Source organism: Epithele typhae (genome assembly GCF_022376455.1).
Source record: "Epithele typhae strain CBS 203.58 chromosome Unknown BXZ73scaffold_44, whole genome shotgun sequence".
Lineage (NCBI taxonomy): Eukaryota > Fungi > Basidiomycota > Agaricomycetes > Polyporales > Epitheliaceae > Epithele > Epithele typhae.
The window spans coordinates 180,629-207,800 of record NW_025954235.1 but is presented as its reverse complement, the minus strand read 5'-3'; the positions used below and the strand labels follow the sequence as shown (position 1 = coordinate 207,800).

General features: G+C 59.4%; 10 protein-coding genes across 10 annotated transcripts; 4 read left to right on the top strand and 6 right to left on the bottom strand.

Moving 5' to 3' along the window:
• Positions 1–524: 524 nt before the first annotated feature.
• On the bottom strand, positions 525–2,865 carry BXZ73DRAFT_50880 (cytochrome P450; the record flags this gene model as incomplete). The annotated part of the gene is made up of 13 exons (XM_048020522.1): positions 525–676; positions 735–763; positions 831–863; positions 918–1,151; positions 1,204–1,233; positions 1,299–1,499; positions 1,564–1,630; positions 1,691–1,941; positions 1,999–2,171; positions 2,227–2,368; positions 2,422–2,513; positions 2,569–2,669; positions 2,724–2,865. The coding sequence occupies 13 exons, from the start codon at positions 2,863–2,865 to the stop codon at positions 525–527; spliced, it is 1,647 nt and encodes a 548-aa protein (XP_047875412.1).
• Positions 2,866–4,506: 1,641 nt separating this feature from the next.
• On the bottom strand, positions 4,507–5,310 carry BXZ73DRAFT_50835 (uncharacterized protein; the record flags this gene model as incomplete). Its single annotated transcript, XM_048020514.1, has 3 exons — positions 4,507–4,830; positions 4,888–5,174; positions 5,229–5,310. The coding sequence occupies 3 exons, from the start codon at positions 5,308–5,310 to the stop codon at positions 4,507–4,509; spliced, it is 693 nt and encodes a 230-aa protein (XP_047875411.1).
• Positions 5,311–5,702: 392 nt separating this feature from the next.
• BXZ73DRAFT_50834 (uncharacterized protein) lies at positions 5,703–6,653 on the top strand (the record flags this gene model as incomplete). Its single annotated transcript, XM_048020513.1, has 3 exons — positions 5,703–5,773; positions 5,827–6,305; positions 6,364–6,653. The coding sequence occupies 3 exons, from the start codon at positions 5,703–5,705 to the stop codon at positions 6,651–6,653; spliced, it is 840 nt and encodes a 279-aa protein (XP_047875410.1).
• Positions 6,654–7,610: 957 nt separating this feature from the next.
• BXZ73DRAFT_50887 (uncharacterized protein) lies at positions 7,611–8,491 on the top strand (the record flags this gene model as incomplete). The annotated part of the gene is made up of 4 exons (XM_048020524.1): positions 7,611–7,727; positions 7,818–8,087; positions 8,149–8,271; positions 8,327–8,491. 4 exons carry the CDS (start codon positions 7,611–7,613, stop codon positions 8,489–8,491), a joined length of 675 nt encoding a protein of 224 aa, XP_047875409.1.
• A 2,251-nt stretch (positions 8,492–10,742) lies between these two features.
• Positions 10,743–12,520, top strand: BXZ73DRAFT_91421 (Aldo/keto reductase; the record flags this gene model as incomplete). The annotated part of the gene is made up of 12 exons (XM_048025967.1): positions 10,743–10,764; positions 10,824–10,947; positions 11,006–11,042; positions 11,089–11,242; positions 11,292–11,329; positions 11,385–11,451; positions 11,516–11,553; positions 11,604–11,671; positions 11,749–11,908; positions 11,972–12,069; positions 12,243–12,373; positions 12,435–12,520. The coding sequence occupies 12 exons, from the start codon at positions 10,743–10,745 to the stop codon at positions 12,518–12,520; spliced, it is 1,023 nt and encodes a 340-aa protein (XP_047875408.1).
• A 724-nt stretch (positions 12,521–13,244) lies between these two features.
• On the bottom strand, positions 13,245–14,942 carry BXZ73DRAFT_79437 (uncharacterized protein; the record flags this gene model as incomplete). The annotated part of the gene is made up of 8 exons (XM_048023086.1): positions 13,245–13,305; positions 13,367–13,457; positions 13,507–13,541; positions 13,601–13,736; positions 13,864–14,044; positions 14,067–14,417; positions 14,528–14,616; positions 14,642–14,942. 8 exons carry the CDS (start codon positions 14,940–14,942, stop codon positions 13,245–13,247), a joined length of 1,245 nt encoding a protein of 414 aa, XP_047875407.1.
• Positions 14,943–15,932: 990 nt separating this feature from the next.
• On the bottom strand, positions 15,933–17,497 carry BXZ73DRAFT_79436 (uncharacterized protein; the record flags this gene model as incomplete). Its single annotated transcript, XM_048023085.1, has 8 exons — positions 15,933–16,198; positions 16,246–16,448; positions 16,483–16,497; positions 16,553–16,677; positions 16,770–16,842; positions 16,947–17,061; positions 17,154–17,297; positions 17,362–17,497. The coding sequence occupies 8 exons, from the start codon at positions 17,495–17,497 to the stop codon at positions 15,933–15,935; spliced, it is 1,077 nt and encodes a 358-aa protein (XP_047875406.1).
• A 669-nt stretch (positions 17,498–18,166) lies between these two features.
• On the top strand, positions 18,167–19,750 carry BXZ73DRAFT_79435 (uncharacterized protein; the record flags this gene model as incomplete). The annotated part of the gene is made up of 4 exons (XM_048023084.1): positions 18,167–18,259; positions 18,305–18,628; positions 18,685–19,352; positions 19,591–19,750. 4 exons carry the CDS (start codon positions 18,167–18,169, stop codon positions 19,748–19,750), a joined length of 1,245 nt encoding a protein of 414 aa, XP_047875405.1.
• Positions 19,751–21,453: 1,703 nt separating this feature from the next.
• BXZ73DRAFT_103796 (uncharacterized protein) lies at positions 21,454–22,153 on the bottom strand (the record flags this gene model as incomplete). The annotated part of the gene is made up of 2 exons (XM_048015692.1): positions 21,454–21,482; positions 21,532–22,153. 2 exons carry the CDS (start codon positions 22,151–22,153, stop codon positions 21,454–21,456), a joined length of 651 nt encoding a protein of 216 aa, XP_047875404.1.
• A 2,215-nt stretch (positions 22,154–24,368) lies between these two features.
• On the bottom strand, positions 24,369–26,979 carry BXZ73DRAFT_79433 (uncharacterized protein; the record flags this gene model as incomplete). Its single annotated transcript, XM_048023083.1, has 8 exons — positions 24,369–24,790; positions 24,855–24,930; positions 25,037–25,117; positions 25,207–25,384; positions 25,415–25,906; positions 25,930–26,047; positions 26,158–26,381; positions 26,609–26,979. The coding sequence occupies 8 exons, from the start codon at positions 26,977–26,979 to the stop codon at positions 24,369–24,371; spliced, it is 1,962 nt and encodes a 653-aa protein (XP_047875403.1).
• Positions 26,980–27,172: the final 193 nt, after the last annotated feature.

Genomic DNA, 27,172 nt, shown 5'->3' with positions numbered 1-27,172 from the left:
ACGACATGGACACAAGTGCTCAAGCGGGGATTGAGGGCGCTTACCGCTGGCTCCGAGATCCCGATCCGCTCGGCCACATTTGGCGCTCGGAGGCCTGGTCCTTTGAGGTTAGACCGTGACGTAGGGGTAAACCGACAAACGACTGGATGGATGTCAGCGCCGTTTTGAGCTGCATCTAGAGGCCTGGGAAGCTACTCCAGAAGCTTCCCCCCCGAGAAGCATCATACCAATTTACGGCATGGTAATTATGTGGGATTCACTGAACCTGTGAGACGGTGTGGAAGTAGCGACGACGCACGGGGCCGCTGAAAGCGCAACTGCATAGCCCGCGAATGGGAGGATATTCTAGCACGATAGACGATGAGCGGGATATATTTGGAGGCGCGTGGCGGGAACTTTGGAGACAGTCCGACGGGAATGCATTCAAGAGCTCCGCACCGACACCCGAGCCATAAACGTACGATCGACGTATGAGTACACCGAAAGAGACTCAAGTGCCTCTCCGCGAGTGATTCGGTATGCATTCAATCCGCGATCGACACCTTCATGAACATCTTCGGCGTGCGAGTCGGGTCGTCGGCGCGCGCCGGGAACGCGATGCCCGCAAACTGCCACGCAGTGGGGATGCTCGAGGTCTCGAACTTGAAGTTGGAGATCAGAGCGGTCAGAACGACCTCTGCCGCAACAGCGCGTCAGAAAACGGAACGAGTGGCAGAGGGACGGACGCGACGCACTCATCTCGAGTTGAGAGAACTTGAAGCCGCTGCAGAGGGGGCCGTCGAGATCCGGTCAGCGTGCGGGATGTTCCGAGACGAAGACGGAGTACGCACATGCACGAATGGCTGCCGCTGATGAACGTCATCCTAAGGACCTCGAATGTCAGCTTGCGTCCATTCACGACGCAGAGGAGCACTCACAGGTTGGAGTAGATGCCGGGGATGTGCGCATCGTCGACCGTCTTCGGAAGTCCGTCCAGCCAGCGCTCCGGCTTCCATTCCTTCGCGTCCTCGCCCCAGATCGCGGGGTTCGTGTTGCACGCGCGGAGGTTGCAAATCACGGTAGCTCCCTTCGGTACGACGATCTCACTGATCATGTTCCCGCTCTTTCCCCGAACGGGATCCTGGAGAGGGAGAACGACGTCTTCGTTGGCCCTACGAGCGAATCGTGAGTAAGGTGATAGAGAACCAGGGCACACAGACTCACGCGCGCATGGAATGATTGACAGGCGCGTAGCTATCCAAAGGTGGAAACCTCAGTATGACATTAAAACGTGCGGAAGTGACAGCAAAGATACGCACAGGCGGAGCGTCTCGCGGCAGATGGCGTCGAGGTACGGCAGATTCATGACCTGGTCGTACGGCATGTCGACACCGTACGTCTCCTGAGCCTCGCGGACCTCGGCGCGCAATTTCGCCTGGACGTCCGTGTGCTCGCAAAGCAGCCAGAGAACGCGCGAGACGGAGTTCGAGGTCGTGTCCACTCCCGCGACGATGAAGGTCCTGGAGGCAAGTCTGCAGTCAGCGTCTGCCGACGCAGTGCGATTGACGCGGGAGGAAAGGTTACGTCATTTGTCCAAGGAGAACATCGTCCGGGAGCTTGTCCTCTTCCCGAGCCATCATGTTGGCCTTCACTGTGTGCGTCGCCATCATCAGTGATGCACGATGCGGGTGGGCTTTGAGAGAACACTGACGCAGGACGCTCATGACATCCTTTCCCTCTCCAACGGCGGTCGCGAGCTCCTCGTCTCCGCCCATCAGCGCAGCCTTCTTCGACTCGATGAGCGTCCGGCAACCCTGATCAACAACGTCCACGATCTTCACGACGCGCTGGATCTTGGCACTTGGCACGAAGTTAAGAAGGCGGCGGCGGAACCACGCGGGGCCGAGGCGGGTCACGATCGGGAGCAGGATTCGCAGGTGGGCAACCTGCGGCAAGACAGCGCTGTGAACCAAAGCCACGTCAAAACAGAATGGTCTCAGACGCGACGTGAAGACGTACGTGAAGAGCTTGACACAGGATGTGAACTCGTCCTGCGATTCCGCGGTCAAGGGGTCGAAGGAGTGGCCCAAGGCGCCCTGTCCGACGAGCTCGAGCGCAGTGCGACCCATCCACTCGAGGACGTCCATCTCCTTCGCGCCGTCCTCGACACGGGACTTGATGGCTATAACGAGCTTTGCGAAGGGATATTTTCAGCGCCCAGACGTCGAACGGCCTGCGAAGATGTACCTTGCTAGTGATATTATGGAAGATCGGGGTGAGGGCGCGCATGTGGGCCCCCGAGAAGACCGGGTTGAGCATCTTGCGCTGCTTGCGATGCACATCTCCGCCGGTCGTGAGGAGTCCTTTGCCGAGAAGGAGCGTGGCAAACCTAACCATGGATCGTGATAAGACGGACTTCGAGTGCTCAGACCTGTAGCTTACTGGTTTTGAAGACTGTTCTTGGGGAACTTGTCTTGGTCCTTCACGAAGATGTGATGGAGGGCTTTCGGGTCGTAGACATGCAGCCAGGTTTCCTGAGTGACATCATCATCAGCTGTATCCCTACTAGGCTAGCTCGAGATGTCTCACGCCGAAGAACCCACGCAGCTTGGACGCGGTGCCGTATGTGCTGTTTAAATCGTCAAAGAACCGCCAACCGTCACTGGGGTTGACGAGTTGTAGCATATGACCTGCAGAGAAGGATCAGGCAGGGCGGGGCTCCAAACATACGAGCTGCTACTCACCGGCCCACAGGGAACCGGCTGGGGGTCCTGAGAGTTCTTTGAAAGGGGAAGGAAGGATGTAGTTGCGCGTGAGTCGCCAGACGAGGTGAGCGAGCACGGCGGAAGTGACGAGGTAAAGAAGGGAGACGGGTTGGTCGAGCATCGTGGAAGAACTGTGAACAAAATTGGGCGAGATGCTATGGAGTCTGGCTCCACACCTCAACACGTATATATGCAGACCTATCTCCCACGAGAAGCCTGCGCTGTGCCGCCGGCCCGTGGATGCAGTGAGCACTAGTTGTCATGATTGAGTTGAGCGTCCGACGGACACGGAAAGCTCCACGAGGAGGGCGACGCCTCCGGGTATAGAACATACGTCGGTTATTTCCCGTGTCAGGTCTGGCATTCTGTGGGAGATCAAAGTCCAACAAAGTCATGAGGGACATGTAGTTCGAAGCGACTCACTCTAGCTTAGTAAGCCGTTTTGTGCATGTCCTTGTCAAAGCAGCTAGGGCATTCCCATGAGATAGAATACCAGGTTGCGACATGATCTCCGGAATACTTATCAGGGTGTTCTGTATGCCATGGGTGAGGCACTGGTGAATCATAGGACAGAATACCAACGAAAGACGACGTTTGCTGTGAGGAAGCCGCTGTGCTTTGGGACCTCGAAGTACGAAGGACCACCCGAGCACTCTGAGCGTCCGCTGGACGCGCATGGCGGAGAGTCTGGAACGTTTGAGTATAAAACACCCGGCTATTCAGTTTGTCGCCGGTGATTACTCCGTTCGCACGTCGCCTCCCTGCCGAAGGGCCTCGTGTCGTGCGGTATCGTCTTCCCGAAGATCAAACCCGGAGCGACCAGCGATGACGAGGTTCGTTGTAAAATGACTGCGCGCCGGCCGCCGGCCGCACTGCGGTTTGTTTGCATTTGTTATATTCAGACGCCAGCGCTATTTTCCGGCGTATCGCGATATTATCTACATCTAGATCTTATCTACTAGTTCTCAAGATCTAAATGGCTTGCATGAACCCCAAGCGTGCCTACATGTGTGTAAGGGGCATGAAGAGCATTGGACAGGTTTTCAAATACCGGACGAGTTTCGTCGGAACGCCAACGTAGACGGTTATATGATCTCCGGAAGGGGCGGACTGCATGACTTGAACAAAGGAGCCCTACTTTCGAAGGAGATCTAGAGGCGGTGACTCATTTGGCGGCAAACAGAGGCCAGGCCGTACCCTGCGACACACTGTCAGAGTGGGAGGCTGGCCAGAGCGTGGTTGGCAAGGAAGACGAAGAGACAGAGAAGACCTCGCACATGCACGGGACGATGAGGACCGTCGGAGGGTCCTCGATACACGCTATGGAGGAGAGACACCTCGAGAAGGTCGCCGTGCGTGGCCCTCGGTGTCGAGGATCTCAGAAGGGCTCTTCGTACGAACACGTTCTGGGGGGTTACCGGTTACCCTTGCCAGTACGTCGCGGGTCGAATAAGGGTGTACTCCGTTCACCCGTACCCGACTCGTGCCATTCCCTGGCCGACGCGAAGACGCTGCACTTGTTCTGCAGTGCGAAAGTATGGACAAAGACTCACTGGTTACAGCTTGCGTGGTGCGGGCACAATGAGACGCAGCACGTTCGGAGGCTCGAAGCGTAAGCAAGTGCATCACTTTGTGATAGAATACAGTCTACAGTGTCGTCTTCAATCCTCAACAACGCACCCAAATCGCGAGAAGAAGCAGGGCATAACACACCAGCCAATCAAGCATCCACCATCCGTCCCCCATCCGGTCCACCACCTTGCTACCCGTCCTTCTCATCGTCCGACTCGGGATCCCTCGCGTCCATCCCCTTCCAAAACTGCGGTCCCGCCGTCTCCCGCGGCAGCCCGAGCTTCTCCCGCACGAGCGCAAAGTTGAGGTCGTTCGCACACTCCGCGCCCACGTCCGCGCCGCCGAGCACCTGATCGATGTACTCGCTCTCCACGCTGTACTCGCGCCCGAGCGGCGAGAGCTCCTCCAGCGCGCGGTCGACGATGCAGTCCAGCGCGGGGAGCGCGCTGCCCCCCGCCTCGCGGTACGCCGCGAGGTGCACGGGGTCGATCGGTGCGCTTGCGGGGCGAGCGGGCTCTGCTGACTCGGAAGAGGTGGCGGCGGGCGCGTCCCCTGTCGTCGCCTCCGCAACGGCCGCGATGTCGGCGTCGACGTCCGCGACGGTGGGGAACCCCGCCGCGTGCTTGCCGTCTTCGTCGCGGATGAGGTCGAAGATGGTCTTGAAGACGGCGACGTAGCCGCGGTAGATGGCGTCGCCGCCGGGCGCGGCGAGCTTCGCGCGCACGGGTGGGGGGAGGTAGGCGGCGTCGCGGTGGACGGTCACGTTGTCGATGTCGAGGCCGCTGGGCAGGTCAGACTGGACGTCGTCTTGAGTGCGCAGGAGCGACAGCGAGAGCTCGTAGCGGAACTCGGTGGAGCCTGTGGCGAGTGGAGATGGGTGGGAGGGCGCGCGAGATAATGACGTACACTCACATTCCAGTCGCTCCCTCATCCGTGGTGAGAGCCATCCTTCGTAGCACGTCTTACAGGTGCATGTTGAGCCAATGCCGGCCATGTCGAGAGTGGATGCGGGTGTGGAGAGGAGTATCGCAGAGGGGGGAGATAGTGGTCGGAGGCAACGCGCGGCAACTAAATGGCGTACAAAAACTCATGACAACCGAGCGTCATTTTGGACCACAACGTCGAGACGTCGACAAAAGGTTGGAAGTGGATGTCAGACAAGACTGCTCTCGGGCCAACACAACGATTTGTCTCAGGAGACAACAAGCAGTCATTTCAGTGATATGTCACGAACGCGACTGTCACTCTGACCTGTGACTGTTGCGCTTTGTCACTTCCTACGCGTCACGATTCACAAGCGCTTTCGTCTCTCATCCACACCGCCGCGCCGTGCGCAGTCGATACCGATAGCAAAGGTACCGTTATACTTCACTCCGCACTGCTGCAATGCGGTCTCAGGCTCTCGCCGTCTCTCAGTCATGGCCCGGGTTCGACGCGATCAAATACTTCATCGTGTTGTTCGTCTCTTCCTTTCTCACTTCAGGGTCCACTTGAAGCTGATACTACACAGCGGGGACTCTTACTCCTCAGTTGGATTCACCTCCAGGGACCCGCCTCCCTCAGACGATGAACCCCTTGGGATACCCTTCCCCGGGATCACCTCCTGCGAGGTCGTCGACGCGGCCAATCAAGTCACCTACGAGCCCAACTGGGTCGGCCATCTTAACAAGCATCGTCGAGCGTCGCCCTTGCGTGTTCTCAACTACGCGGTCAGCGGCGACACTGTTGCTCGTCTCAGGAAGTGTCAGGTCCACCGCGAGTTTCTCACTTCTGCGGGAACGAAGCCAGAATGGGCTCCCTGGACGGCGAGCGACACGTTGGTAACGATCTGGATCGGTATCAACGATTGCACGTGGGACGTGCGGCTGAAGGTCCTCTCTGCGCAACCGGCCTTCGAGGACCTCGTCAAGGCGCTCGCGGCCTTGTACGGATCGGGCGCGAGGAACTTCTGTTTGTTCGATATGCCGTCGATCTTCACGTTTCCGGGTGGTAAGGGAGATGCGCACTGCGTGCCGTTTTACGCTTGCTGACACCACGCATCCCGTAGGAAACAAAAATCAAGATACGCAAGACGCATTCGTGGATTGGAACGCGTCTCTGAAGACCAACTTGGAGGCGTTCGCCGCGGCACACCCGGATGCGACTGTGATGATATTCTCTGCGTTCGACCTGTTTGAGCGTGTACGTACAGACCCAGCACAGTTTGGGTACACGCAGGCGGATTTGGATCAGGGAACGCTGTTCGTCGACAGGTTTCATCCCGCGTCGAAATTCCACGAGGTGATCGCGCGCGAGTTTGCCACTTTCGTAGGAAGCCTGGAGATGTTGAGAGTGTAGTCTGCAAGTACCCACAAGTTTATGGAAATTTCTCAGCGACATCGGACAGCCCAGTAGAAAACCCGGCGACCTGGATTCGAACTTACGGAATGCCTAGTGACTTGAAGAGTGCCGGGCCTTGCCGAGCCTGGGCACCGCGCTGACTCCCCTTCCATTATCTCTCTACCAGCCCACGCATTATCTGACCGTCCGTTTTATGCGACACGAAAGGGGTGTCCCAGATTTACGCTCTATTTAGCCCTACCCGACCATCTCGAACCGCAAATCCAGGAGCCCAACCCTCGAAGAACCAAACGTGCACAAGTCGGATTCGAACCAGGCGACCGAACGTACTTACGTAATCGGCGTACGTTAACGTCGTCGCTCCGGCTTCCTCGACCATGTTGACCGTGACTTCTTCGACCTCGCATTTGCCTCCTCCTATCTGAACTCGACAGCAAAAACACTGGTTTTCAGCTTCTTTTATGCTGTTTTGTGTCCTCTCCGCTTCGCGTCCGTCGTCCCCAAGGAGAGCACTTTTGATTCCGCATGCGCTGCTGCCTCTCCAAATCTGGACGTCCAGCAACCTTCATTCCGGTATCGAATCCACCTACCGATTTGCTGAGGACAACGATGCCCGAACCGTGGTTTTGAGAGGCGTGCCACTGATCCTGCAGAGTTTTAGCTTTGGCCACAACACGCTCTGTCCTTCGACAGTGACCACTATCCAGATGTCACCATCGCTTTGTCCTCCTCGCGGCGACCACTGTCTCACCATAACCTATATCTCGTCCCGTCTTCTCTGCTTCCATTACCTCAGTCCCCTACCCGATGAACGCGGTCCACCACCCTTTCTTCGAACCGCCCACACACGCCCACCACATCTACCACCGTTCCCTCAGCCCGCCACCCCCTAGCCCCGGCCCCGCTCCCCGCATCCCGCTCCCCCCGCTCCCGCCAAACGAGATGTCCCGCCCGATGAAGGAATGCGCCTCCGGCCACAGCGTCTGGGGCCCCGCAGACGACGCCCGGCTCTTCGCCACCTTCCAGGGCGCGCTCGTCACCACCCGCGACGAGCTCCGCCTCCTCCGCCCCGTCCCGCGCCACGGGACGGCGCAGAAGAGCGAGAAGCCGCGGAAGAGCTGGAAGTCACGGAAGAGCGGGAAGTCGCGGAAGAGCAGGAAGCCGCAGAACCGCGACCGCGGCGGCGGTGAGGGTTCCGTCTTCCGTGGGCCCGTGACGCGCACGCAGACGCGCATCCTCGCAGGCCATGGCCAGCGCGTCCAGTTCGCGTTCAGGATCGGGTCGCGCTCGGTGCGGCGGTACGGGATGCCGATGTACGCGCTCGCGAACGCGACGGAGGAGGAGGTCGCGAAGCACATGGCGGACGGGCGGGAGCGCGTGAAAGAGCTCATGCGCCAGGTGCTCCTGAAGCGCGTCCGGGTCCGGTTCGAGGTGCGCGTCCTCTCTTTCTTTGTGCGGCGCGGGCGCGCGGGCTGACGGGCGACGGTGGCAGTGGCCGATCCCGGGCGAGGACGCCGGGTTCTTCCACTACGAGGAGTGGGTCAAGTTCGACTCGAAATGCACCAAGGCGCGGTTCGCGATGACCGTCGCGCGCGTGTTCCAGACGTTCGTCGAGGTGCGTGCTCCTGTTGTTCTGCGTCGCGCGTTGCCAACGTCTCGCCTCCGTGCAGAAGCACTATTATTTGCCGGATCCCCACGGGCCCGCCGACTCGCCTTGGGTGCTCAGGCCCGACGCGTTCTACCGCGTGTGGCTGCACGGGCTGGAGCGTGTGGAGAACTCCGTGTTCGTGGCTCACCTCAGGTACATCAAGAGATACCCGAACGAGACCTCTTGAAGGCTGGCCCTTGCTCTGGCCTCGGGATCGGACTGGACTTAGAGCACTTGTATATCTATCTCATCGTACTGTCTAATATGTATGTCTTAATCGCACATTCTCTTTCGTTGGCCACGCGTGTGGGCTATTGAAGCAAAATGGCACCCGCCGGCACTCGCACCCGCCTCCGCCGCGTGCACCCAGCCTCCCGCCGCCGCCGCCACTCTTCCCGCACCCACAGCTGCTCTTCCACCCGCACCCGCGTCCGCGCCAGCACGCCGTCTGGACGGACTCCCAGCTGATCCCGTCACGGATGTCAGACTCGCACAGACCTTTCTGTTTATATAAAGTAGAGCGCCTCGTACTACGGGCTTCTCCGGTCGGACTCTGAACCTTATCTACAGACTCGTCCACCGACGAGTCGTTCCTGTAGCCGCAGACACTTCTACCACCATGTATTCTACCCGCTTCTCTTTCATTGATTATCTCTCTCGACCCGTGACGCTCGCGCTTCAACACTTTCTTCGCACCGGCTCCGTTGCTGACGATCAAGTTGGGACGTTTATCGGTGAGGCTGCGCACAGGGCACGCATCTGGCGTGGTTGTGCGTTCTGTTGGAGAGCCGTCCCCGACCCTTACGAGCCCTGGAAGCGGCTGCGGCGGCTGCCCAGAGCACGGGGAGAGAAACCGTGACGAAGACGCGGAAGGCGACTGAGCCAGCGCAGGCCCGAGTGGCGTCGCCCTGTGCAGCGTGGACGGTAGGTGACCCTGGGGGAATCCTATGCATCGGTAATCGGTGCTTGCATTCGCCTATATTTGTGTTGTTGTTTTTATCATGCCAGCTCTTGTCATCTGAACCCAGAAATGGTCTGGCGACGATACACGTTGCTCTTGTTCCTTTTATTCATGTGAAACGGAAAGAGTGGGCCTTTGTGTTGCTTCTCGCCATTCTTGTTCCGATCGAGCTTCTAATTCACACGACGCCCCAGTGAAGGTGGCCGAAAAAATCGCTTTGCACGCTCACGAAGGAGGCACAAAACACTGCTTCTGATGTGCCGTGTCGTGGGCCTGGAGTGTTTGTCTATATAAACTGTCCTCTTTGGCGGGCAGCATCTTGCACTCGATCCTCAACTGCGCGATACCCATCATATATCATGCCCTCAGTCATCGGTCTAGACGTTCGAAGTGAAGGTGAGAGGAGTTACTGGAGGCCGTGAGGAATGCATTCGAAGTGACAAACGCATCTAGCCCAAGGCGTCGTCGTGGAGAAATTCCCGGACACATTCGTCGAACTCATCGCAGACGAAAAGGAGGGTGCAGAGCATACAGAAACACAGGCACACCGATTCCGGCATGAGGACCGCAAGTACGGTCCGTACTATCGGCTTTAGTGGCTTCTTCATATGCTGACGGATGGAAAAAGACCAGATGGGTGTCCCGTATTGCGAGTCCCCTGAGCCATTAGACGTAGTGTTCGAAGACGAAGATGAGGGAGGGAGCAGGAGGAAGATACCATGTTGCATGATGTAATACATGGATGGCTATTTGGCAGTCTTGGACGTGCGTGCCCCAGCTGCACACGGTCTATAGAGGCCGGGTTGACGTTGGAACGTTGAAACTTGACCGAGGCCGTTCAAGGCAGCGCTCGGAGTTCAGGAGGGTCGAGCGCTTATATCCGAAAGGTCTGGACCGAATGACGTCATCACAGTCTGGGCCTGCCGTCACGTCACCAGCGCGTGCTGCGCCTGTCGACATGCCTTTCCCTCACACCCTTGAGCTACATAGTTAAACGCACAGAGAGGCTTGGTGATTTCGCTTCATGGCCTCATATCCAGTTCTCGCACTGTGTTATTAGCAGGTGGTTTCTACTCGTTCGTCTCACTGAGCGCGCTGATCATCGGTCGACGTGCAATGTGGCATGCACGTCTAGTGCGGCGGCGATATCGTCTCAAGTGAGCGCTCCTTTACGTCCACTCAGACCAGATGATTCTCTCTGAGAAAACAGTCATAGAGCCCCAGGGCCATGGACACAGTGATTGGCTAGACGAGCCCTTGTCGCGCAGTCAGTCGGACCCTCAGTGGGTCGGGACCTCCGGCCCCCTCGGGGCCAGGGGATAAATACACAAACTTGAAACAAACGCGGAACCTGCAAACAGCTTAAAAGGCCTCCGAGTACACCACCAATACTCAGAATCTCTTACTCTCTTGCTACTCATTCTCTTCGCGCCAACTCTCTCTAAAGTTCGCCGCCGCTCACTCTCTTACTTCCACCATGTCTCCGAAGATGCAGTACGGTGCGTCCGGAGTCCCCCCCTCAGTGGTCGAAGGTCCCTCCTTAAAGTCATTCGACCAGTTCGCCTCGGCAACTCTGGTCTCAAAGTCTCAAGAATCATCCTCGGATGCATGTCGTACGGCTCGCCTCAGTGGCGGTCGTGGGTGCTGCCGGAGGAGGAATCGATGAAGCACATCAAGTTCGCGTGAGTGCGTCTTTTCTGTTTCGACAGTCCGCGCTGACGGCTTTCTACGAATATCCAGCTTCGACCATGGCATCACCACGTTCGACACGGCTAATGTGCGCTCCTTTCCTCTCTCAATGCACTCACTTACACCTGGTGCAGATCTACTCGAACGGCCTCTCGGAGACGGTCTTGGGTAAGGCCATCAAGGAGTACAACCTTCCCCGCGATGAGCTCGTCATCATGACCAAGGTATGGTTCATATCGTTCGTCTCATACAAACCATCCCCTCAACGACAACCAGATCTTCGCCCCGGTTCTGAAGGACATCACGTTGTACCCCGGCGATGTCAAAGATTATCAAGAGCTCGGGTTCATCAACCAGAAGGGTCTAAGCCGCAAGGTTAGTTCGTCGTCATTGTCTCTTCGCAAGCCGTGCTAAAAGACCGCGCCGCCAGCACATCTTCGACGCCGTACAATCCTGCTTGAAGCGCCTTCAGGTTGATTACATCGACGTCCTTCAGGGTGAGTCGACTGTCCAAGGACAGTCGTCCCATCTTCAGCGATTGACCGTACACGGCACCTCCAGTCCACCGCTTCGATCCCGAAACGCCCATCTCGGAGACGGTGGGTGTCTTCCGCTGCTGATGAGAACATGCGCTGACGGCATCCTGTAGATGGAGGCCCTACACGACGTGGTCAAAACCGGCTGGGTTCGCTACCTCGGAATGAGCTCGTGCTGGGCGTACCAATGCAAGCTTCCTCATGTCCCTTTTCGCACCTTACTCACTAAATTACCGTCGCAGTTCACGCCATGCAGAGTGCGCCTTTCGTCTTACTCTCGCCACGGCGTCCCATCTCACCCTTTGGCTTACCCGCAGACTACGCGATCACGCACAACCTCACGCCCTTCATCTCGATGGAGAACCACTACAACCTGCTCTACCGCGAGGAAGAGCGCGAGATGTACCCGACGCTGAAGGTTCGCCTTCTCCGTTCCGGCGATCGCTCGCGCCAACTCTCGTCTCACACTTCCACCTGCCAGATGTTCGGGGTGGGATCGACGCCGTGGTCCCCGCTCGCGCGCGGGGTGCTGACGCATCCGGTCGGCACCGCCGAGACGACGCGCTCCAAGACGGACGAGTGCGTTGCACCCACGTCCCCCGTGCTCTCACAAGCTCACACGGACGGGTTTTCCCCAGGGTGACAGCGTACAGCAAGTTCCCCTTCGTCAGGGAGGTCGTCGGAAGGTCTGTGCCTTCAGTCGCATCCCTCCCCAGCCCTCACGACTGACCCTTCTTGATTTGCGCGCGCAGGGTCGAAGAGCTCGCGAAGGCCAAGGGCGTGAGCATGGCGCGGATCTCGCTCGCGTGGATGCTCTCGAAGCCGCACGTCACCGCGCCGATCGTCGGGACGACGAGCCTCGCGAACCTGGAGGACATCCTCGGTGCGTCGCCAACACGGCTTACGACGTCTCGCAGCGCTTCTGACGTGCTGCCGCGACCCAGGCGCGCTCGACGTGAGGCTCACCGAAGAGGAGATCGAGGCTCTCGAGGCGCCGTACACCCCGCTGAACGTCATTGGCCACCGGTGAAGCTCCGCATGTAGCGGGAGTTGGGACGTCTCGCGCCATGTAAATGTAGAGAGTACAAACCCCGGGTGAAGCCTACGCGTCTTCGTCGATGTAGCAGCAGTCGAAGCGTCCCCCGCGATGCTCTGCCCCGCGCACGAACGCGCCCGATCGGCGGACGGACACGTCGGCCAGCATGTCCCACGCGTCGAACATCGGCACGACGGGGTGCCTGGCGAGGCGGCCTTGGAGGGAGCTGCGGCACGGTCGTCAGCCGCGCGCCATCTTGTGCGTGGAGGAACGCACCGGATGCCGAGGCTCTGCGCCACGTCCGAGTTCGCTTTAGCGGGCGCGGGGTGCGGCGGGGTGCGTCGCAGGAACGCGAAGGTGTTATCCGTCGCCTTGAGGTCGTCGGAGGATGGCTGTGCGCTGCGCTCCATGGCGTCGTGCAGCCACGTCTGGTCTCCCTGGAGTTCTTGCATGACAAGCGTGTCGCCAGAGTCGTCGTCCGGACACGTCCGGGGCGGAGTGGGTGCGTGACCCTGAGGCTGGATGTATGCGCGCGGAGACCGTCCTCGCTCGTCGTCCTGCGTCTTTCCTGCAATAAGAATGAGCCGTTCTGTGCGACGTGATATGCGACTCGCGAACGGCCTACCATCAACGACATAGGAGCACATCGGGAGCCTGAAGCCGGCGTCCGTGCAGTCGACGACCCATCGCCAGTCGAAAACCTTATGAAGGACTATAATCACACACGGAGAAACACAAAAATGAGGGCAGATCGCACCACAACGGAACGAGAGCGCAATCTGGACGCGCATATATGCAGTCAGAAGCGAGGTGTTGGATGGTCGAGAACGCGTTACGCACTGAGGCACCCACGGATCCCGGTCGGCATCCACAAACAAATGTGTCGTGGAGGCCGCTGAGTCTTGCGTAGTCAGGGAGCCTCCTCCTTTCGCTGGAAAAGGTGTTATGCAGCTACACTTTGAGTCTGGAGACGTTCTTACACCACGCTTGCCTGACATAAGGCGGCACGGAGGGGCTGAAAGAACCTGCAGATATGTTGGGCGTAGTAAGAGGACGGATCCTATGTTGACTCACCGACGCCCTTGAAGATATCCATAGTCCTGAGGGGCGGAGGAATGACCGGTTGACCAGTGCGCAGGGCGCTTGTCCGTTGTCACGCGATGTGCCATGTGCTCCGTGACGTCACCGCACACAGGGCATGAGTGTGGTACTTAACTTGTTGTGATCAGAACGTATGCCTTCGAGTCAATAAATCGCCATCATCGTTTCATAACGGCGAGCCCCTGGAGAGCTCCAAGGTAAAAACAAGCTCGGCCGGCGAGACCGCGCAGACTCACGGCTCAGCACAAACCCCGCGGCGGCCGTGGCTTCCAACCACGGCTCCTGCTCGATCCAACCCTTCCCAACCGTGTGCTCCGCCAGCTCCGGCGTCACGTCCGGCACCCACGCCGGGTCCACCTCCACCCGCCGCCGGACGCAGTACTCAAGCAGGAACGCGAGGTCCGCCGCGTCGAGCGCCTTAGACTTTCGCGCCGCGCACCGCGGCAACATCGAGCAGGTCGCGTTCAGGAGCAGAAGCGGGCGCACGGTACGGGGTGATGCAGCTGGTGGACATCGTGTGGGTGTTGGACGGGAACCGTGCGGGGGGAGGGACTGAGAACTTGGGGAAATCGGGGACATACTTGGATTCGAAGGCGTCTATGGTGTCCGACAGTAGGCAGGGCGAGGGGTGTACTCTCAGAAAGGCGGGTTGCTTGAGCGTAGCTCGGCAGTCATGATAGATTTGCGTCCGCACCGGTGGCAGAGTCGAACCTTCAGAGTCGACCGAGAAGCACTTCCGCGTGGATGCCTTGCCATAGCGCTGTGCACGTTTCGATGATCGCGCGCTCCCCTAGCACATACAGTAGTGCCAGTTTCGTCGTTGTACGGTATGGCGGAAGCGCCTGTAGGCACGGTGAGCCCATAAGGATATACGTGGAAGTGTAGGATAAGTATACGTACTTCAAGCTCAGGCCCTAGCTCCTCTGCGCTGCGCCCTTGTCCAATCGCATCTAGACTGGATTTAAACAGGTCTGGTAGAGTATTTGCCACTGCGACTAGTGAAGTACGGCTTACTAAAGTGCGAAAGAGAGGGCCAATGTTGCGCCGTGGCCGTAGGGGACCCGCGCGATGCGCGAGGTGAGCGAGCATGTGCGGACCGACAGAATGGCAGCCTTGGGAATTGTTGCAACTGTTTTGTAGTTTCAGAGAGACAGCCGGTGGTGTAGTGAGAAGGATAGTACGCGCCTCGCGATGGGTGAGCGATAGAAGAAGAGCTGATGACGGACACGCCGTTGCCGCTGGAATGGGTCACCATGGTACCTTCTTGGCAGATGCCAAACTTCTCCATCCATGCCTCAAAAGCTTCCACGTCCATGAAGGGATTCAGAGTGGGATGAAAGGAGAGGGGGAGGGGTGGACGGGGGTAAACTTCCGGCCCCGCGGCAGAACAGAGTCACGGCGTGATCACTGTTCACCGGCGCCTAATCACCCCACCAGGAACCCGGGCCGGCGCCTTTGCCATTGATCCACCACCGTACACAAGCCCTCAGAAATTCAGAATGCGGAGGTTAGACTGTGCGCTGATCGCGCGTGGCCACGGAGAATTGTCGGGCGGCTTCCACAGCGACAGGCGGCGTGGTGCGGGTCGGTGCGCAAGTCGTCCGGCGTCCGCAAACTTTTACTCCGTCCTCCAGATCCACGTCCACCCAGCGCACACGTCGCTGTAGTGACTGACACTTCTTCAGCCGGATACATCACAAGAAGCACAGACGAGGATAGAACTCGAATTTGTACAACACGTCAAGCTACCAGAGCAAGTTGGCGACCAGACCTTCTGCTGAGTGCTTTCAACTCTTCTTCGTCTACACACGCCCTCAGGCTTCAGCCGTCTCCATCGACCATACCCCCTCGCAAGGTCTCCCAAGGGCCCCCCACGGCGACGAGTATAAAGATCCGCTGGTACACGGCCCTCAGACGTCCAACACGGGTAGTCTTAATGACGTCGCCCACTGGTCCACCACATGCAAACCGCACGGGCGCTCGTCCGGTGGGAACGCGCCCAAACGTCCGGGTCCGGGTTGACGAGCACCCCCGCCAAAGCGCCCACACCGGCGGGGGTCAACCGGTCACCACGCGCAGCAGCTCACGAACTTGACCATGTGCGGGCACGGCGCGGCCTCCGTGCGAGTCCTCGAGAACGGCGTGGAGCGCGGACTCGGTGTCCGCGCCCCGCGAGCTGCGCGAGCGTCTTGTCGTCCATCTTCGGTGTCGAACGAGCCCGGCGGAAGGGCGTGGAGGTGCCGGAGGCCGGGATGAGGCGCGTACGGGCGTGTGGATGGCGTTGAGCCGCGGCGACGGGAGCTTCTCAGCGAACGCGAGCGTGTGTGACGCGGTACCCGGCATGCGTGAGGAGCATCTCGCGCTTGACGTCTTTGAGCTGGAAGTGCGCGAGGTACACGGCGCGGAGGGCGGAGGGCGTCGTGGACGCGAGCACGTCGGGCGTCCGCTCGCTGTCGCGCTCGCGCACGACGAGCGTGTCGCCTTGGATGCGGCGGGCAAGATGAGCACGAAGGAGCAAAAGACGGCTTGGTCGCGCGAGGCGTCCGCGTGGCTGCGGATCGAGGGGCCTGCCTGCGTGCCGCGTCGTCAGTGGCGAGCGCGGCGGAGCGGGTGCGGACCGTAGATACGTTGAGCTTCTGCAGCTGCGCGCGGATGGGGTGGCCTCGTCTCTCCCGAAGAAGAGTCCGATCTGGACGGATTCCGACAGCCCGCAAGCTTCGACGTCGAGGTCGAGGGCGCAACTTGGACGTGTCCGGCTGTTCGGCCGGTGCCGCGAGGCCCGCCTCCGCCACGGGACGCCAGGTCGCACGCGGCCTCGAGGCTTGAGAGCGGCGAAGTCAGGCAGGGTGGCTCACGGCACATCCATAAGTCTAGAAAAGGGTGAGTGCTTGATCAAGCTAAAGTAGGTCGCAACTCGCCGCACACGCATGCTGTCGACACAGTGGTAGATCACGCAGCTTTTCTCTGACAGCATCGCGGAGCTCGCTCAGGGCCGCACGGAGCTCCGTTGCCCACGCGCGGTCGGTGGGCTCAAGGCCTGGGTTGCCTGCCTGCGGTTCCCCGGACGAGTAAGAGTCTGAGTCAGTCAGCATGCTGGAGGGGGGCACGAGTCATAGCTGAAAGTCGAGGGAGTACCACTCACTTTTGACCCTCGACCTTGGACAATGTTTGGTGTTGTACCGTTCCCCTGGCCGAAAATGGGGAGCAGAGCGCGACTAACATTCGCACACCGAGTCAGAGCGATGGTTTAAGGCGACAAGAGAGCGTAGCATCCTAGCCGCACACCCGTTAGAAGTAAGGATCGGAACACGTCACTCACTGCAAGAGCCGTAATGCAGAGTCGACCATGCATGTCCACGCGACATGGCCAAAGAGGTGTTTTAAAAATGCATACACCGACCTCAAAGCTTGTGGGTCTCGGTTCTTCGCCGGGTCTGAGTGAACGAAGGGGTTGGGAGCAAGTCATGGGACGATGGACGTTCCCTAGGAAGCACCAGGGTCACGGGTCACGTGATATGTGACTTACACACGCTCGGTTGCCGTCTGGACCCGGGCCTTCGTTCCCTGTCCTCGACGTCACCCCGGCTCACCAGCGCTCGATCTCTCCCCCATGGCGCTCGGTTAGATTGTTGATCAACAGGTTCGTTCTTCTCACCAGGGCATGTGTTGACTGCCAGATCTCCCAGCTACCCCATGTCTGACCTTCTTTTACGAAAGATTGCGTCTAGGCTCACAGCTGGACGTGGGCAAATCCCCCTTCTGAAGGGTAGATCCTCCCACGGGGGGCTCAGATACAAGTTTAAACAAGACCTTTGTTAATCCCAATCTCGCATCTAGTATCTCAGCACCCGCTGACGCGGTGACCCACATACCGGCATGTCTTGTACGTAAATACCCACGCGTTGCGCTCTTCCAGTGTTATACCTAATGTGTTCAAATGAGCTCCCTTTGCTGCGCAGCGGCACTGAAATATTCGAGTGCGGGCCGCGTCTTGGGCATCATGGTGAAAAGCGTTGGCTAGCGACCTACCCGGAGCCGCACCGGCGGGTGCCAACGCAGAGCCGAATCTATTTAGCTTTAATAGTCATCCGATCGACCATTGAGTAGGTACGCACGCCTGGAATCTCGACGTCAACCTGCGCGTCCTTGAATTCTCCGTAATGTCGCTCACAGGTGCGTTCCAAAAATCAAATCATCCTCCGGGATTAGCCTTGCCCCGCACGCACCATATGTACCACACATGCTTCCTCGCATGAGCCAGTAGTCAATGGCGTGGCAGCTGCTCCTCTCCGGGCCGCACAGGCGATGTGTAACTAGCTCAGGGTCGCTAGATCTGTATGCAGCGGACAGTAGACACCTCATCGCCGTCTCGAAAGAGGTTTAGTCTCCTCTGGACCAGTAGCGCTCTCTGTGGTGACATGCACGCACATGGTCTTCAGTGACGATTGGGCCATGAAATAAATATGTCGACGGGGCGCAGGCGGAGTGCACTCGTTCCCTTTCTGGACCGCTCCCTACTGCTTTTCGACTCCGCACACCATGTCTTACAGCCACAAGCCCAGCTCTAGCTCTCCAGAACCGCATTCGTCAAACGTCGCTACCGGCATGGCTCAGCTCAACGTCGCGGATGACGTACGTATCATTCCACATCCGTTCTCTACGCTATGCTGACCGTAGGAGCAGAACTCGTTCTACGGCACACCGCCACTGGAGTACGACGAACCCATATGCGTGCACTACGTCCCGCCCTCGGCGATCTCGAACAAGTACTACACGCTCGAAGCGCCCCCATCCAACGACCTTGCCGGACAGCCCCATCCGATCCCACCCATTCCGACCACGGCCACTACCCACACTCCCATTCTCCCACCAGCCCCCACGTCTCAACGCACCGCTCCTGTGTCGCTCGGAAGCCACGATCTTCCGAAACACAGAAGAAACAAAGACGACCCCGGCGGCAGCTCTGGCCAAATGGCGCAGCCTGCGGCGCTCGTCTCCGAGGTCGGTCTTTGTCCTTCTGTGTCCCAGAGAGACCTAGCTGACCAGGCGCCTCACAGCAACCGCGCGCCGGACCGTCTTATCGCGGAAGCCCCATGCGCGAGTCTCGCCCGGGGGCGCACCTGCCCACCGACGACGGTGTGCACGCGGACTCGCGCTCCTCGACCCCGAACTCTAGCTACTACGTGCCCCTCGAGGCGGCCGCGTGGAGCGCCCCGCTCTCTGGGTTCTCCGAGCTCACCGCCGCGCTCCTCCCGCCCCCCGACTACATCGTCCACCCCCCGACCGAACCACCGCACCTCTACAACGCCGGACCCCGCTTCGCCGCCGCGCCCGACGCCGCCGCCGCCACTCGCGTCGGGACGCGCGTCGCGCCCCACGAAAGGCCGAGGACGCCCAAGACACAACGGCGCCTCCTTCCGCACGAAGACGCGCCTTCGACGTCGAACTGGACGTCAGCAGCTGGTGGTGGACCCAAGCCGGAGCCGAACGAGGACACGCCCCGCGCGCGGTTCGTCTACTCACCGACGACCGCGCGGCGCATCAACGTCTCCGTTGGCAGCGCCGGCCTCCTGCAACTGGCTAGTAGCTCGGAGCAGCGCGAGCCCGTGGAGGCGAAGACGCGCCACAAGCGCCTGTCGAGCACGAGCAAGGCGTGCGTCTTCTGTCGGAAGCGCAAGATCGCGTGTGGGGGCCCGTTGGCGGGGGACGAGTCGCGGCGGTGCGGGTGAGTGTCGGTCCTTCTTCCGCTCTTAGGTCTCTGGCGTCGGCGAGGTGGTCGTAGTGGTGGTCGTGGTGGTCGTGGTGTGCGTCAGGAGGCGAGAGTCGGGGTGAGATGCTGCCTCTCTCCGCTCGCCTCGCGCGCTCTTTTATACCCGCGTTCTGCTGCATTTCCGCGAATTCCCTGGTTTCAGAGGTACGGTGCGCCTCCATCGCGCTCGCGGTGCTTGTTGCGCGCGGCGCAGATCGTGGCACGGGGGCGCGGGCGCTGCCGCGGCGTCCACACTTCAGCGCCCAGCCACGGCTAGAGAGGGCACTCTAGGACCGGGACAGCGGCCTGGCGCATCATCACTTGCGCGCGTCCAGGGGGTGCGATGTCTCCAGAAGTCTATCAGGCGATCGTGAGGCAATCGGAGGTTTCGCGCGACCGGTCGGCCGCCCAAGGTCTCCGTTTCGCGCTCACTCGTCCCACGCTGCGATTCTGTGGCATGAGGGTGCTCGCACGGAAGCAGCCTATGTCTCAGGCTCGCGCGCGGAGAGTGCATTCTATGAACGCCCCCCGCGTCATGTCCGGTGTCGGTACGGACGCGCGCACACCAATAGGAAGAGTGCGTGTCACGTACTGGAGCTGCGAGCGGCATGTGCTGCGTGCGATTGCGTTCCGGGGTTCAGGCCTTCAGGCTGCTCGTCTCGTTCTCTTCGGCACATTTTTCTGGATGCGCGGACGGGAACGCTGATCACTCTATTTGGTATGTCGCAGGCAATGCATCCAACGCCGCCAGCCCTGCGAGTTCGCCACCACGTCGGTTTCGTCGTCGTCGCCGCCTCTCACGACTTCCAAGAGAGGCGACGCTCCACCCAGCGTCGACCAGCCCGGAGTTGAATGATGTGCTCAGCGCGGGGCCATCACGGACATTTATCCCTTGCCCCTTGTATTTCATGATCTCTCGCTAATGCTAGCTATCGTTGCTCTGTTTTCTCGCTCTCGTCGCTTACAAGTACGGAATACCATCTCGTTGTCGTCCTTTCCGATCTTACTGCAGTTGTTGTTTCGTGACTGGGCATGACGGTGAGAGGGATAGAACGCGAGCCACCAGTGTCAAACTTTGGTATAGGTCAGAATAACACGAATGCGTTGGAAGGACGGCGGATGGTTAGTTCTCAGGCACGATGCAACTGAGTCCGAGTCCGCGAAACCCCTCTATCGCCGCAGAAGGCAATATCCGCCGGTGTCAATTGTCGGAACACGTGCATTTGCATGGAACAGACTCGATCGCGGTTTAACTAAAAACGACTTACGTAGGGCGCTCGGTGGCAGTGGGCGTCATGAGAGGCATATTAGCGGAGACAGAGTTCCGCAGCCGGAACCTTGACAGGGCATGTGGTATGCTGTGAGCCTTGCCGCAAGACGCTGTTGCGGTATGTATGGGCGGTTGACTCCGCGGCACACGGTGATGCGAGGAAGTGCTGAGAATCAATGACAAGGGCAGAGGGCAGAGTATATCGTCCTGAGAATCAATGTATATCGCAACAGAGTACTCCAATAATAGCCCGGGGAAGCCTCACGATCATATGTGGCTGCGGTAGTTGCGGGGAACCCGCAAGAAGGCGGGAGAATATGAAGTGGCATAGAGCGGGCTCGAAACGGGAGCGCCGGGATGCCCGGACTCCGATAAGCGAGCACCACGAACGTTGCTCTCGATCTGCAACGTCCACTTCAATTGGACCATGGATCTCCGCGACGTGAGAAAGACGAACAGGACGTTGCTGAAGATCGTCATAATGGTCGGCCTCTGTCGGCTTCGCTGGATGTATGCGCGTCGCTTGTCTGACGTGAGGCGGTATGGAGGGGCTGAAAGAGCCTGGAGATACGTTGTGCGTAGTAAGAACGCGGATAAGAAGCCGACTTACCGACGCCCTTGAAGATATCCTTGTTATTGAGGACGGACGGAAGGAGGACAGGACGACGGGTCCTCCGTTGTCACCCGATTTGCCGTGTTCTCCGTGACGTCACCGCACACAAACCCGCGACGGTAGGGCAGAATAAAGACACATATTACCGGGTCAGATGCGGGATAAGAACGTACATTATAGCGCTGTAAACATAGTCAATGGATCTCTCGTGACGGCCACCCCCCTGTACGAGGTGAGAAACAAGCACGCAAGAGGAGGTCGCGCAGACTCACGGCCCAGCACAAACCCCGCGGCGGCCGCGGCTTCCAACCACAGCTCCTGCTCGATCCACCCCTGCGCGACCGTGTACTCCGCCAACTCCGGCGTGACCTCCGGCACCCACGCCGGATTCACCTCCACCCGCCGCCGGACGCACCACTCGAGCAGAAACGCGACGTCCTCCGCGTCGCGCGCCATCTGCTCTTGCGCCGCGCGCCGCGGCAACATCGAGCAGGTCGCGTTCAGGAGCAGGAGCGGGTGGAGCACGCGCACCGTCCCACGCGCCCGCTCCTCGAAGTCGAGCTCGACGACAGTGGTCTCCGCATTGAACGCGCCGGGGAACATCATCGGGGGCGCGAGGATGTCGACGGCGAGACCCGTCTGCGCGTGGGCGGTGTGGCGCGTTAGCGGGGCGACGGCAAAGGGTGGCGCGGCTTTGAGGAGGCTGCGTGCGTCGAGAGTGCCGCCGCGCGGGACGACGATGGAGAAGTCGGAGGTGGATGCTTCGCGGCCGAGGAGGATGCACGCGGCGCTGCCGACGACGGCATAGGTCTGCTGGTCGCTGAGCGCGAGAGCGACGTCTCGCGCGACGGTCTTGATCGTCGATACGGAGAAGGTCGTGGGATGCTCCGGCATTATCTTCCCTGGTCGTGGTCTCCACTGGGGTAGACAACACCGGCGAGGCACTTCTAACGCCTCAAACGCGCAGGATGGCAAATGGTCCAATGAGACTCACCTTTTCCAGAGTCCGTGATAGAGGGGTTTTCAGCTCGGATTCGCTCTTCTATCTTTCCCGTTGTCGGCCTGCATTCACCGAGACTGCCCGGGCCCAGCGAAGGGGGATGTGAGTCTGGTGATGGGTGTTAATAGTGTCAGAAGCATTGAGAGTAAATACGGGCAGCAGCCTCTGAGAGGTGAGTGGCTCGGGCTCGGGCCGAGCCGGGTGACGCTGTGGCCCGTGCGCGAGGTCGGACTCCTGACACCTCTGCCTCCTCTTCTCCGGAGATATCTCAGGTACGCGTCCCCGGCGGTCACATACGGTCGCGAGCTGGCATTGAAGACGAGGGCGGGTGCATGAAATACACCTCCTCTTGGCGCAGTCATCTGGGAAACAGTATCGCCGTCATGATGCTCACCGTCCACCTGCCATCATAGGCGGGCAACTTTTGGTGTGAGTCCTGCCAAACCTCTCCGCTCGAGCCGCGTTTGCAAGTGCACATTCTCTGCCTACTGTACCCGGACTGACAAATTCTGCCTGCTTTAAAAGGGTGCCGCGAAGACGCGCCTCCCCAGAGCTCTACGAAGCGACATGGCTCCTCTTTCCCTCATGTCTCTCGCCCTCTTGGTGGCACGACGTTCGTTTCCTCGTCTGTCGTCATATTTTGACCTCGTGCTTACAGTTTCTCTGCAGTTTCTGCTGCTCCGGCTCCCCAAGATGTCACGGCTGACGCCGTTCACCCAGCCACCTCGGAGCCCTTCCCACCGAACACATGCACTCCCACTGGCCCAGTTACCACCTTTGGGGCGTTCACCTCAGAGCCCTTTCCCCCGGACGAATGCACTCCCACCGGTCCCGTATCCACCCTCACCGTGGTCACGTCGGAGCCCTTCCCTCCAGCGAGCGGCACTCCCACAGGAGACACGACCATCATCGCCGTTCCAACCTCAGAGCCCATCATCACTACGTCCACGTTAACGCCCCGCGTCGCCTCCGAGCCGACCTCCACCGTCTCCTCCGGAACCCCCAGCATCACCCGTCGTGCCTCCGCTCCGACGCTCGCCGCCGACGCGTTCGTGCCTTCCAGCTGCCTCGCCGTCACCTCCGACTTCGCGCACGCCACCACCTTCACCGTCTTCAACTCGGGCACGACTGAAGTCATCATTTGCACCCCCGACCCCGAGACGGCCGCTCCCGCGATGGTTCCTACCGCGCGGGCGCTTTGAGGCTCGGGGACCGCGACGGCGACCTCGGTCCCGACTTCAGCTGGCACGCGACCGCTCGCGCGCGCGACGGGGTACACCTCAACGTTATCAAGATCGCGGGCGTGCGTTGGTGTGTGTTGTGAGCTGCCGCGGCTGGGTTGGGATGGAGCGGCTGTGGAACTATACGAATCTGGGGGGCTTGTAGGTGATGTTCGGAGGGAGGGAGAGCGAGGAGGAGACCGTTCCTGGAGACGAAAGTAGTATGAGTGCAGCTTCGTGTCATCGTGGATGTATTATTGTTACGCTGTGCAGGCTTCGATTATCTCCTGCTCCTTTAGAGCTGACACGTACGCGGTGTGCAGGGGCTGTCTCAACTTCAACGTACGAACACGATGGGCGAGGTTATCCAGCATGTCCAGTCCGAAGGGTGGTCCGCACCAGATCATTGAAATTTTACTGACGAAGTGGGTGCGTACACACCTGGGCTGGGTGAGCAATACATAGAAGGACTGACTCGGATGGACATACCCTTGTCGCTAGAAAGGGTCACCGCGATACATAATTTCATGGTATATGTCACGTTCCCATCCAGATTTTTAATGCTCACACATCCAAACCGCTATTCGAATATAGGCTGAAATAAAATTTGAAGATGTGAGGACGAGGACGAGGAGGCGCCGAGGCTCGACAGACCGGCCCGATGCACGGCGGTGTCACCGCGTAATCGCGAGTCACAGTCTCACAGACACGTCTTGGTGTGACAGTCGCGTGTGTCACTTGGGCCGGCGGCTCTCATGGGCGCTATCGGTCTTCGCGCGCGCACTGTGCCACTGATCCACGTTTGCGTGTTGAACTGGCTTGGTCTGGTTTCTTTTGTTCTTAGCGCGTCTTCCGAGACAAAGCAACCCCAGTGCGTCAGAAGGATGCCTCAGAGGTGGCGCGCCTGTGTCCCCAGGCCCTGGCGTTTTGCATCAACCCGCCACCCGCACTTGTGTTGCATGCGGCAAACTGATACCAATAAGGTGAGCACGCGTTGTAGAGCGCTGATTTTGCGATGATATGACCTCTTCGTTTGTTCAAGTAGGACATCGCACAGTATTGTCACGTTCATCACGCTTTTCGTTGTGTTGCGTAACATAGCAGTGGAGTCACTCCCGGGCGATCTATATTTGAGCCACTTGTCCTCTGTTCTGCACCTTCGCTTCACCGCTCTCCTCTCATCGGCTCTGATGGCGATAGGAATACCGTTTTGGAAGAAGGTCTCTTCGTCCTGGCGCAAGGGGTCCCCTTTGTCCGGTTCTTCAGATGCCCCCAATGTGCTCATGTACGTGCTGATACACTCTTTGACTCCTTCGGCTCGCCTGTAACATTTTTTGCAGAGGAAACGATGATCCTTCTCAGTCTACGCGCTCACCTTTGATGGAACCTACCGCTCCCTCTCCTACGAGAAGAGGTTTGGGCTTCGGTTCGATGCGTCCTCGAATGCTGCGCTGGAACCACCGTCACAAGTCCGCCCATAAACGCTCCATGTCTCCTCCGACTGCGCCACCGCAGACGATCAACACGCTTCCCGTCCAAACACAGGATGGAACTCACGTTTCCGTCGACGTCGCCGAACCGGGCGTTTTGACTGATAGCTCTCGCGCCGGCAGTCAGGTAACATGTACGTTGCGTATCCTTCGTACCACGCGTGAAATACTGACCACATTCGCATAGATTACTCGTCTTCGGATGGCGACGACGAAGGGGGCGGTCACGCCACTCACCCGACAACTGAGCAAGTGCCACCTCTTCCATCGCTTTCGCCTCTGCACCTCACTTCCCAATCTCCTCGGTTGCCATCCCCCAGTCTCGCTTCCAAACCTCTTCCGTTGACCCCAGCCGCGCGTGAGCGCACGCTTCCCGGCGACCCGTCTCTGGATGCTCAAGCACGTGGTCGCCAGCCTGACGTCGACTACCGGTGTCTAAGCGAACCGTACAACAGCAACCGCAACGACTGCAACGACCTCCTGGTTCAACCCCCGCACAGGTATGCCGTCTTCGGAACGCTTGCCGAGGGCGGCTGCGCTCGAGTCTTCGCCGCCTGCCAGGATTTCAACCGGGTGGTCGCGATGAAGGTTACGCACAAGTGGCACTACTTTCGCGACCACGATCGTCTTCAACTTGGCAAGGAGCTGCAGATCATGGCCTACGCGACGAAGCACAGTATCCCTTTCCTTGCGAAGGTGCATGCTGCCTGGGAGGATCGGCACAACGTGTACTTCGTCATGGTGTGCTTTGACGTCCCCGTCTTTGTGCATCTCTGACGCGTTTCCCAGGACATGTGCTTCGGAGACCTTCGGCAGCTTATGGCTACAAAACTCGAAAAGGAGCTGCAGCGTCACATATGTGCCGAGATGGAACGTGCGTTCGCCCCTTTGTCGTGGACCCAGACTCATCTTCGCCGCAGGTTCTCGCGATGGGATACTTGCAGAAACACCACATCTTACACGGGGACATCAAGCCGGAGAACTTCCTCGTCACCTCTGAGCTCGGAGACATCGTTCTCACTGATTTCGGTTGTGCGGAACGTCTTCAACTCCCTCCAGGCTTCCGGTTCGAAGAAGCCTACCTCCCACCTGCCAGCTCTTGGACTCTAGAGTATCTCGCTCCCGAACGATTCGAGGACACGAATCCAATGCACTCGGTCCACTGCCACAGATCGGACATATACTCACTAGGTCTGGTGTGTATCGGGCTCTTCTCAGGAATGGGGACCTCTCCCGGCATGTACAACCTTCGCCATGGCCCTCCGCCGGAAGAATGGAAAGAAGGTCCTTCGATTTGGCGGGAAGATCTAGGCGATCTCGACCGGCTGCGGTTCCTGCGATCGCAACCTCGGATCCGGGAGTTCCGCATGATAGGGGAAGACGTCATGCCGCGCAACGGCGGCGAGTGGAAACTGTGCATGAAGGTATGTGTTTCATCACAAGTTCGGTGACCGTGCTCGAGCCGTTCGCTCTGACCCTGCTTGCACAGATGCTCCACCCGGATCTCAGGAAGAGACCAGACGGACTGGATCTCAGGTTGGATCCGTACTTCTTGGAGCAATACCTCCGCGATGTGCACCACGACGCGTGTTTCCCTCATCAGAGGCCTCGACGATGTCGGTACCATCCTTCTCCATACCGTCCTCCCGTGCTTTCCGCTGACCCCTCGCAGGCGCAGTCCCCCCGATACGGCTTCCGCCTCCTCTCCGCCGGCTCAAGACGGGGGTCGAGTACCGCGACCTCGGCTTCGAAAAGTGGCACCGCGGCGAGGACCTCAAGGGGTTCGGGTACGACGCCGACGCCGAGTTCGTCCCCGTCCGCGAGGCCGGCGAGACGCCCCGGCTTCGGCTGCTCGCCACCAAAGTTGTGCGCGACAGGATGCAGGACACCAAGCACAACCTGACGTATGCGGCCCCTCCGCGGGGGGAGCGAGACCCGCCCCCGCGTACAGCCATCCGACAGCGGACGTTGAAGGTTCCCGGCCCGTGCTTTTCCGCTCCCACTCGGCATGAGATGGGCAACTCGCCGTCGGTGGACGCGAGGACGGTCCTGGCTCCCGCTTTCATCCCGGCGGTCTCGTACTCGCTGTTTGCTCGATTCATAGGCAATTCGCTGTACCGCTCTACGACCTGTATATATTGAAGACATCGGATGGTAGAATCAGATCTAGACAACTAAGTCCGGATGGCAGGCGCTTTGCCGA